Source organism: Euprymna scolopes, chromosome 46 (assembly GCF_053919585.1).
Source record: "Euprymna scolopes isolate OS-2025 chromosome 46, ASM5391958v1, whole genome shotgun sequence".
NCBI classification, from domain to species: domain Eukaryota; kingdom Metazoa; phylum Mollusca; class Cephalopoda; order Sepiida; family Sepiolidae; genus Euprymna; species Euprymna scolopes.
This window is the reverse complement of record NC_136527.1, coordinates 100,105,298-100,116,678: the sequence shown is the minus strand read 5'-3', so window position 1 is coordinate 100,116,678 and position 11,381 is coordinate 100,105,298. Positions and strand designations below refer to the sequence as shown.

General features: G+C 33.5%; 1 protein-coding gene across 3 annotated transcripts in view; it reads right to left on the bottom strand.

Moving 5' to 3' along the window:
* Nucleotides 1-202: 202 nt before the first annotated feature.
* LOC145270460 (uncharacterized) overlaps nucleotides 203-11,381 on the bottom strand; it is a 12,626-nt gene continuing 1,447 nt past the window's right edge. Inside the window, exons 2-3 of one of the 3 annotated variants that reach the window (XM_080126095.1) lie at nucleotides 8,341-8,385; nucleotides 203-453 (exon numbers count right to left, since the gene is read on the bottom strand). In XM_080126095.1, the coding sequence (XP_079982221.1) occupies nucleotides 259-453; nucleotides 8,341-8,385 (240 nt within the window). In that variant the 3' untranslated portion in view covers nucleotides 203-258. Of the gene's footprint in view, nucleotides 454-7,508; nucleotides 7,604-8,340; nucleotides 8,386-11,381 lie in introns of all 3 variants that reach the window. The other 2 variants (XR_013865367.1, XM_080126096.1) reach the window with 2 other exon arrangements.

Below are 11,381 nucleotides of genomic sequence, written 5' to 3'. Positions count from 1 at the left end.
GTTGAATAAACATGTTACATTGAATAAAAACACGAAAAATATATCCAGTTTGGTAGAAAAGTAACTTATCGTGCCTTTGATAACATTTATTTGTTATATATTTGGTTTTTGACAACTTTATCGAATCTATGTGTACAGTAATACAAAGCCAACTTCTTTTTTTAAATTCCCCAAACAATATCAGTTTGTGCTTGCTTATTCTTTCGTCCAGTTTTTTAATTACAAAAATGGTCAATTTTGGCGCATATGCACTTCATATTATCTGGTGAATTTTTTGAATATGTTTTTGCCTTTTGACAGAAGTCCCGCCCCCATCGAGGTCATGCTATGGGCTGAACTCAACCCCCCTTTACGTTTTGGTTTGCGATCCTCATCCGAGTGGGGGGCTGAGGCGGGGCGGCCATCACTGTCGAGTTTGCATTCGGATAGAGATTTGGTACCCATGCCAGACACCTAAAAGAAGAAGATAAACATAATAGTATTATAATATATTTGCTACAAGTTTTTAAATGTATATATATATATATATACATATCGAAGGATCGGTCGAAAATTATGTGCTTTTGAAGGAAACATTCTTGTTTTTTTTTGTTTTTTTTTTTCAAAAGACATTTTGTAATCCTACACGTCAACATACAGGAAATGAATACAGAAAAGATATAAACATTTATATATTTTTTATATTGATTTTTTATTCATACATATTAATATATATATTACGCCTGTGGAACTCTGTTCCGTCTGCCTGCTTCCCTCCGGACTACAACTTGGATGTCTTCAAGTCTAATGTTAACAAATTCCTAATGAACCGCCCCCTTAAGTAAACACTCCATCAAATCTCCACACTAACGTAATGTACTTGCAATAACCCTTATCCCTGAGTGGCTTCCGGGCCTTGATAAGTGGTGATCACTGTGTAAAAATATATATATATATATATATATATATATATATATATACAGGGTGACCCCAAAAAAGGCCAAAGACCCTAGTATTTTGATGTGATGTTTTGAATATAATAAACTAGTTATAACCAAAGTTTCCACTATCCAGCTACCCTACTCCCCGGGGAGTTGGTCCCCATTTCCCCTTCACTCCTCACATTAAAGATCGGCCTTGTGCCTCATTTGCTAGGTGGAGTAGCAAATAAATACCCTTTTGGCCAAGATCAAATTGTAGTATCTGTTCTTACTACATGCTGTACTTATGTTTGTAACTTTGATATAAAGTGGGGGATCACTTTTCTGTATTAATTTAATGTAAAATGATCACCTACTTTACAACCAGTCAGTCTCAAAGCCATTAAAGTCATTCTCCGGATCATTCAAGTTGTTTTTGAAGGATTCCAGTTATTTTTTAAGCATTCAAGTCATTCTTAAGGTCATTCAATTCATCCTTAAGTTCATTAAAGTCATTCTAAGTCATTTACTTTTTATTTATTTAAGTCATTTCAGCCCATTTTTCGGTCATTTTAGTTTATCTTTAAGAATTTCATGTCAATCCTACATTCACGCATTCATTTATTACACGAGAGCACGCGACTAATGGCTATCGGCCTTGTTTACAATAAATTAAAGGAAAACAAAACTAATGCATTGATGGGTTAAAATAACTATACCTTGGCTAGCAAAATCCAAATCATTTGCAATATCTTTCTAGACATGTCCCCAAAATGCCAGTTTTGCTTAGTTTTTTTTATCAAGATTCAGAAGAGAATTTTTCCCGAAAATTTGCAAAGCATACTTAATGATTCCGTTGCTTAAAATAGTTTTATACGTTAGAACATCATTTTGATATTAATGCTTGAAAGACGATGAAAAATTTAAAACAAATAAAATTTAAATACCTACCTCAACCCCCCCCCCAAAAAAAAAACCCACCAAAACGTAAAAACAATTAAAAAAAACAAACAAATAATGACAGAATATTTTTTTTAATAGGCCAAAAATAAAATATAGACCAGAAGTAAATATTAAAATCGATTAGAAACATTTTTTTTTTATTTGTTTATAACATAGAACAATATTTATCATAATAAACCATTAACAAAACAACTTCAACTTCAATTATAATTATTTTGTGTCAGGAGGATGCAGCTTAGGCTGACATTAACAAGGATCAACTTAAAACAGATTATCTCCCTTGGGTAAGAGTCACCTTCCACAACTGAGGTTTTTGGAACTCTACGGTTCAACAAAAAGGTCACTAAGGATTACACAAGAACGAGTCAGAAAAGTTAATACATTTTTGACTTTTTATGCATAACTGCATGCGATATTGATAAATTATTACTGTATTAATGAGTAAAAGTGCAGAAATTGTTTGGGGAACATTTAGTACGGTATATAATCTCATACATAGACGTTTTAAAACTGCATCCAATATTCACAGTTTTTCACAGGGGGGGGGACGTGTACAAGACGTAATACCTGCAAATAGCAAGGCAATACTGTATTAACTCTACTATAAATAAGCTCATATATATATATATATATATATATATATATATATATATATATATATATATATATATATATATATATATATTATTCCTTAATTGGAATTCATTTTTGAGATGAGCATTATATATTAATTTATTTTTATTTTTTTAGCAAATTTTCACAAGAATTTTCGAGAGGGTTCCAACAACTCTAGGATAGGAATGCTGAGTCTCTTAACTGTATCTTCAGTAATTACTGCCTTCCATAGTTGTCGTTATCTCACCACGTTTTGGCCAACTAATCCTCTAACCAGATTTGAGTAGGATTGAAACTGCTATCTTCAGACAATGCTTATCTGGAACTGTAGAGATTCAACGCCTCTACCAATGCGCCATGGACCCTGAAGGTAATTACTGAAAAATTGCCGCCATCTTTGTTTAATTCAAACAGAAAATTACCTCCCTGTTGGACTCTCCTGTCTTTTATGATCGTTTTCATTAAATTCTATTTTTTTATTGTGTTTAATAAAAAAAAATTTCTACCTTATCAATTTTCGTAATTTTTTGGATATAATTGTTTTTAAAAATCCAAGGAATACGTAAGTACCATTGTTTTCATGTGAAATTCAGTTTTACAATTTCCGAAATTTCGTCCCAATAGTATAGAAGCACTGTAATTTGTATAATAATTATGCAGTAAGCAATACTAATATTTTTTTATGCATAACTACATGCAATATTGTTACATTATTACTGTCTTGATGGTTTGGCCAACTAATCCTCTGGCCGGCTTTGAATAGGATTGAAACTGCTATCTTCAGAAAATGCACATCTACAGATTCAATGCTTCTACCAATGCGCCATGGACCGTGAAGGTAATTGCTGAGGATACAATTAAGAGACTCAGCATACCTATCCTGTCGCGGGAAAGAAAGAGGAGTATTTGGCCAGAACCTGGTGAAACAACAACAAGGATGAGGATAATAGTCTGTAAATAAAACTAAGCACTTTTTACCGTTTCGTTTTTTTTACTCGTACTATTTCCAAATGAACTAATTTAACATTTATTTTTCTTTAAGTTGGATGGAAATGAAAAGGAAATGAAAAGGAAATGAAATGAAATGAAATGAAAAAATGAAATGAAATGAAAATGAAATGAAATGAAAATGAAATGAAAATGAAATGAAAAAATGAAAATGAAATGAAAATGAAATGAAAAAAATGGAAATGAAAAGGAAATGAAAAGGAAATGAAAATAAAATCAAATGAAAAGGAAATGAAATGAAAATGAAATGAAATGAAAAAAATGAAAATGAAATGAAATGAAATGAAAATCAAATGAAAATGAAATGAAATAAAAAAAATGAAAATAAAATGAAATGAAAAAATGGAAATGAAAATAAAATGAAATGAAAATGAAATGAAATGAAAATGAAATGAAAAAATGAAAATGAAATTAAAATGAAATGAAAAGGAAATGAAATTAAAATGAAATGAAAAGGAAATGAAATGAAAAGGAAATGAAATAAAAAGGAAATGAAATGAAAAAATGAAATGAAAATAAAATCAAATGAAAAGGAAATGAAATGAAAATGAAATGAAAAAAATGAAAATGAAATGAAATGAAAAAATGAAAATAAAATGAAAATGAAATGAAATAAAAAAAATGAAAATAAAATGAAATGAAAATGAAATGAAAAAATGGAAATGAAAATAAAATGAAATGAAAATAAAATGAAATGAAAATAAAATGAAATGAAAAAATGAAAATGAAATGGAAATGAAATTAAAATGAAATGAAAATGAAATGAAAATAAAATGAAATGAAAATGAAAAGAAATGAAAATAAAATGAAATGAAATGAAAAAATGAAAATGAAATGAAAAAATGAAAATGTAATGAAATGAAAATATAATGAAATGAAAATAAAATGAAATGAAATGAAAAAATGAAAATGAAATGAAAATAAAATAAAATGAAAATGAAATGAGGAAATAAACTAATGCAAAAAAAATCTAATTTTTATTCTGTTAACATTTATGTATTTTTAAGTTTGGTGAAAATGAAATGAGTAAAAAAGAAAAGCGTTGATCAAGGTGAGTAGCAGTAAGTTAAAAAAGGGTCAGAGATTTGGCGATGAATTTCTTCGTATGTGTGGAAATACATTCAGCAGTTGCGGTTCAATTCTGGGAGAAAGGGTTAAATTGGAATCAACTTGTACAGGGTGGAACGATAAAATTGTCGCTCTAAAGCAAACAACACTACAGCTTTATTTTAAAACTTTTATTGAAAAAATCAATTCAGTTAACTTGATTATGTAGTAAAGCTGACATTTATTCAATGTAGCCGCCTTCGGCCTCAATCACTACTTTGATACAGGTCCAGAACTGGGAGGATGCCTTTTCCATAAGTGCTGGCAAGAGTTCAGTGAATACTCGGCGGATAGTGGCGATTAGGTTGGTTTTGGTGTTGTGGGAGGTCAGGTTGGTGATGTTCTTGACATATGATGAAACGAAGTAGTTCAGCCACATCCAGAGTCTGCCAGCATCCACCTGATTGCAGCAGGGGATCATCACACTCTTCAACACATCCAGGTACACTTTTGTGTTGACTTTCAAGCCGACTTCCAAGATGTGAGGTGGCATGATGTGGCCCTCACTTGAAGCCACACCAAAGGCCATAACCATTGGGCGGGCATCCGATGCATTGAGCTGTGCCCTCAAGCATTGAATCATCCGAATTTGCATTTTGAGGGTGCTGGCAATGGTCCTGTTGTCATAACTTGGATTGGTAGCGAGCATGAGTTGCATAGGAGCACATCTCCGATCTCGCTCGTTGAACATTGTGTCACTTTCAGACCTGATAGGAGGCTCCTATCGCTCTTGGGATTTGTAACTGGCCAACTAGTAGATGCAAAAAAAAAAACAAAAAAAAAAAACGCTTTTCATCAAATGGAAATGGAATCGGGTCTTTTCTAATGCGACAATTTTATCGTTCCATCCTGTAACTAATATAAATGTTTATCTACATCATCCCCATTATGAATGAAGCACCTTATTATTTGAAATAGTCCAACTCTGAATGTTATAACAAAGTATAAAATATCGACAGGATTAAATATTAAAATCAATCAGAAATAAGATTTTCATTTTGGGTGTATCTGACTCATTAGATAAAGCTCACGATAATCTGTTACACTTGATAAAGTTGTAACAATATTTCTTCTGTACGACAATCGATTAATGTCATAGTGCTTTTTGTTTTAATCGCCCCTGACAAGGCATAGAGCCATTTAGTGTAAGCGACTAAAAAAAAATACTACTTTGAAATCAAAATTTTTAAATAAAATAAAAACAAGTTGCGCATCATCAAAACACATGGTGATTCTATGAATTTGTGACTGATTGATTGGACTATTTAAAAAAAAAAATAAAAAGGCACATTATTCATGGGGAAGTGATTTTAAAGCAGTGTGAAAACATCTACATTGGGCAAATGCATGATTATTTGGTTTGATGGTTTTGTTTTTTACGTCATATTAACCCTTTTCAAATTATTTAATGTCGAATCAAGTAATTTCGGAAAAAGTTTTTATGCTTCAAGTTCTTTGTATCTTGAAATATTTATTTAGAGTGTTTGGTTTGGTTGTTTTGTAGAAAGTAAAATTGTTTTTGTTTTTGACTTTGCAGAACATGATTGAGTTTTAGAAAGAGTTTTTATGCTTCCAGTTCTTTATATTTTCCAATATTTATTCATGTTTGGTTTGATTGTTTCTCGTTTTTGACTTTGCAGAACATGATTGAGTTTTACAAAAATAAAAAAAATAACCTCAATATTAAATATTGATTTTAAACTACCAATACAACTAAAATCTATAGATCCCTCCCCCACACAAGTGTATCTTTATGCTTGAGAAATTTAACGTGTTTTTTTACGGTGAGCGTGCAAAAACATCTTTATAGTTAGGTGCTCGTCTGAACTCCAATCTCTGGTCCCCAGTTAAATATTAAGATATTTCTAAAGAATCAGGTATTTGCTATCAACACCTTTTTTGAAGTCTTGGTTTTGTTTATACAGTATATGAATGCTCAATTATGAAATGTGATAATTTTGTAGCTTACTTTTTAAGTCATCTCTTTTTCGCTTAAAACTTATTGGTATATGAAAATTTACTGAGTTATACGAATCCAGTAAAACTCAGTACATTACAAACAAGTCTCTGTCTCTCTCTCGATATATATATATAAGTTATAAAATATATATGGCGATTAAGCTTAATCGCCATATATATTTTATAACTTACTAACTAGCTCTACCTACGTATTAAGCACTTTTGAAGTAAATACTTGAAGTTTACGCATAGATTTATACTTTCGTATATTAATTTTATGTGAGTAAATGAGGTATATATATATATATATATATATTTCTTTTATTAGGGGTAAACAGTTACATATGGTCGCTAGAAATAGCCATCTGTTTCAGTCACAGAGACTTCACCAGGCGACCTCTCTGTGACTGAAACAGATGGCTATTTGTAGTGACCATAAGTAACTGTTTACCCCTAATAAAAGAAATATTCCGCTCTTTTTATTGAGCACTATTTAACAACCTCGTTTTCTCCATTAGTTTTGACTTTTTAGCACATCTGAATCCATATATATATATATATATATATAACATTGGATAAACGAAAATATTTTATTAAAAGAGCAAAAAATTCGATTCAATTTCTTTCTTTTTTTAAAGTAGAAATATTTCTGTTTTAATTGGACCACGAGGTAATTGTAGCAGAATCGGAAATTTAGTATGGAATCAATACTTGTATCAGAATTGGGAAAAATATTGGGATAGTCCCATCACTAGTGTGTGTGTGCGCATGCGTGTATAGAGAGATGAACTATGTAATGGTTAAAATTGCCTGATATGCATTGGCCCAAAGATGGAGATGTTTTTCCATTTTTTTAAAGCATTAATTTATGTGAGAGGAGTGGTTAAAGGCAAAAAAAAAAGTGAAGCATTTTTTTTTTGTTTATTTTGTTAGTATCATCGTGCACTCGGCACTCACTATTCAGGTCTTGGTGAGACGATTTGGTGGAAAGAAATTCAAGTCCTTTGGTCTTGTGGGTCGAATTGGCGCCTAGACGAAAAGACACTGGAGCCCTTAAGCAACAGCAGACAAAAATCCTCAATTAAGCGGCTGTGGTCGCTCGAAGGACATAAAGGTTACATTTATTGAACAATTCAAATAATACAGCAAAAATATTTTTAAAAAATAGCAAAAACAAGACAACACAAAAAGAATAAAAAAGAAACAAAGAAACAAAAATACAAATAAAGATAAGAGAAGTCGTTAAATCTAGGAAAAAAATATTCTAGCAAACATTCTACAACAAAAATGTATCAGAAACCTTTCTACCGGTCTGTAAAATCCATTCCATCAAACATTCTTCCGAAAATCATTTTTAAACATTCCATCAAATATTCTTCTGAAAATCAATTTCAAACATTCTATTAAACGTTCTACAAAAAGCAAACATTCTATCACACATTCTAACAGATTTTATTCTATTAAAAAACATTCCATTCTATTAAAAACATTCCATAAAATCATTTTGAAAAAACATTTCATAAAAACATTCTATAAAATTTTTTAAACATTCCATCAAAACATTCTACTAAAAAATATCAAGCATTCTATTCTATTAAAAAATATTCCATCAAGCAGTCTATAAACGGTTTAACATTCTACTAAAAATATCAAACATTTTACACAAACAATAAAAAAATTCTACTTTTATAAAAAAAAATCAGTTGAGTAGTTGTCTGTGTGTATGTGTGTTCGCATGTCTAGTTTAAAGTAAAAAAAACAAACCAAAAACTACAAAACAAACACTCACAAAGTTGGTATTTTCTTGATCGGCATTGCCCTGGATAATTAATATCTAAAATTAAAAAATAATTATTCATTCTTTGGGGGTGAACGGGGCCAGGTTTCATCAGAGAGGGTCGGTTTGACAGTCATTTCTAATGTTATTCTATTACATAAAGGAGAGATAAATAACTTTCAGTACTTTAAAAGAAGAAAGAGGAATGGGCAGAGGTGTGAGGAGAAAAGATGTGGGAAAACCAAGAAGGAGAGAAAGGTAGAGAAACATAGAAAGATAAAAGTTTTAATATGAACATGTCACACACAGTTAAGTTAGTCTATAAAAATCGGTTCTATCAAATATCATATCCAACCTTCTAAAAAACGCTTTCAGACATTCTACCAAGAGCATTTAAAAGTATCACACCAAACATTCTACCAAAAATATCAAATAGTAGACATAAAATACAGTTCAATTTGAAATTTAGGTTCTCCTCAAATAAAGTCGACAAAAATTTTTTTTTACTGTAATGATGTTGAAAAGAAAAAAAAGTAAATCAATTCTTTTTTTATTTATATATATATATATATAAAGGGGTTACCATATATCAAGGCTTGGAGGCCACTCGAGGATAAGGGTTACTGTGTGCATTGTAGTCATTGGGACAGTAGCGTAGTAATCATTTCTGGTGGAAATTTGGTATAATCAAATTATTTACGAAGACGGTTCAACAAAAACTTGTTTACATTGGACTTGAAGACAACAGTATTGCAGCCAGCTGGAAAGCAGACCTGTGGAATAGAGTTCTAGAGGCGAGCAGGTGGAATTCACGTTTAGGTTTAGGCACGGATAAAGAGTGGGGGACAGGTTGCTCTGAGCAGCTTCTACCCAGATGTGGCAACAGTACTCCATCCTAGGACGTACTTGGCTCTTATACAGGTAAAAAATTGCATGAGCAGTGAGATATCTACTGGAGCAGTAGAATGATCTTACTATTTTTCCAGCGACCTTGGCAACAGATTTGATGCATATTTTTTTTTTTTTGTATTACATTTTCACCCCAAACAAGGCACATTGCCACTTTGGTGTAGGGGGCTACTATCAGGGGCAGCAACTACTGGGGCACTATGTTGGGATTTGGGCAACAAGATGTCGGTCCACCTTGCACTTGAACTTCTGCATGTCAGTACAGTTAGGGAAGCAGGAACCTGGAATGGAATTCCAGAGTCTAGCGGTTCTGGGGAAGAAACTACTAGATTAGAAAGATCTTTTACATCTAGGGATCTCTACAGTGTGGGGGTGGGATTTAGCTGCCTGTCGGGTTTGTCGAGGGTGTCTACGTCGTGGGGGAACAAGTGTCTGCAGTTCGTCAGAGCATTCACCATTAAAATACTTGTAGAACAGGCAGAGGGATGCAACGTTTTGTCGATGGGACAGAGGCTGAAGCTTAGATGCCAGTACAGGGCCTATCAGATTGGCGACTCTTTTTTGAACCTTGTCTAGGAGCGAGAGACTAGTAGCAGATGCACCAGCCCAAAATGTGACAACAATACTCCATACATGGGCTAATGGTGGCCTTATAGAGGTACAGGATACTTTCAGGTGTCAGTAGTTTTCTAGCACGGTAGAGAGAGCCTACCTTTTTCGCATATGCTCCATTTCAGATCAGGAGTGAAGGTCAGACCAAGGAGCTTGTCTAAACATGGAGCGTCCTCAAGGCGAGAGTTGTTAATTTATGTAGGGGCCAGATGTGGATCAGAGATATTATAATGGAAACAGAGAGGCTTGGTTTTAGATGCACTAAAATTAACCAACCACCCTCCCCCATTGCACCACATGGCCAAGATCAGAGGAGAGAGAATCAGAGAGATCTTGGCCATTTCCAGCCTTTGAAGTGCTGCCATAGATGGTAGTGTCACCTGCATTAATGTCTACGAATGATTTAAGGACGTGATTTGAGAGATTGATGATGAAAATCAGGAAGAGAGTTGGGCCGAGAATGGAACCCCGAGGAATGACAGCATTAATACTGTGAGCTTCTTATTTCTGCCCATCAACCATTACTCTTATAAACCTATCAAAGAGAAATGATTTAATACTTGAGAAGACATTTCTAGTTATACCGTAGCTGGAAATCTTGTGAAGTAGGTCTTTATGCCAAACCTTATCAAAGGCCTTTCATATGCCAAGAGCAATTGCCCTAGAAAGGAAGCCTTTGTCGAGAGATTCGCAAATCCAATGAGGTATTACTGTTAGCAGACCAGCTGTAGGTCTAGTAGAACAAAAACCATGTTGAACGCCACCGAGTAGGTTGTTTCTGTTGAGGTGGTTGACCATTTCTCTAACGCAGATTCCAGTAAGTTACTTATGACGCACAGGAGAGTGATTGGTCTGTACTGAGAGGGAGATGACCGATACCCCTGAACGTTTAAATATGGGGCAGACTGATGAGGTTTTCTAGGGTGTTGGCAAGCATTTCTCCTTAAGACAACATTTAAACAGCTTTGTAAGTATGGGGGCTAGTTCTGGTTGAAGCTTTTTTAGCACTATAATAGGAATGCCGTCGAGGCCAGTTGCTTTACTGGGATCAAGATTTTTGATAAGCTTCGCAACATCATGCACAGTTATTTGTTTGTCGCATAATGTGTTTTCAAACACAAGAGGAAATATAGCAGAGGGGGGGGAGGCAGGTCTAATCGGGTAAGGTAGAATTTGCTGCAAAGTTCCTGGCAAAGAGTTTGGCTTTGTCAAATGCTGATAAGATCATCTCAGGTCCATTGATGATGGTTGGGATAGAGGACATGCTTTGATTCAGGACCTTGTTTGTTATTTGCCAAAACTGGTAGGAACCAAGCTGCTGCTCAGCTACTTTGGACGTGACAGACTGAGCATACAACACTCTCGCATTCATTGCTGGCAGTCCTAAAGGCGGCTTTAGTTCCAGTTCATCTATTTTGATGCAAGCAGTGGAAAGAGTGGTTTCTGTGCGCAATGGCAGCCGCACATTCTGGAGAGAACGATGGCTGGCTGTTAGGATTTTGCATTTTTTAGATGGTATGAAGTGATCTACA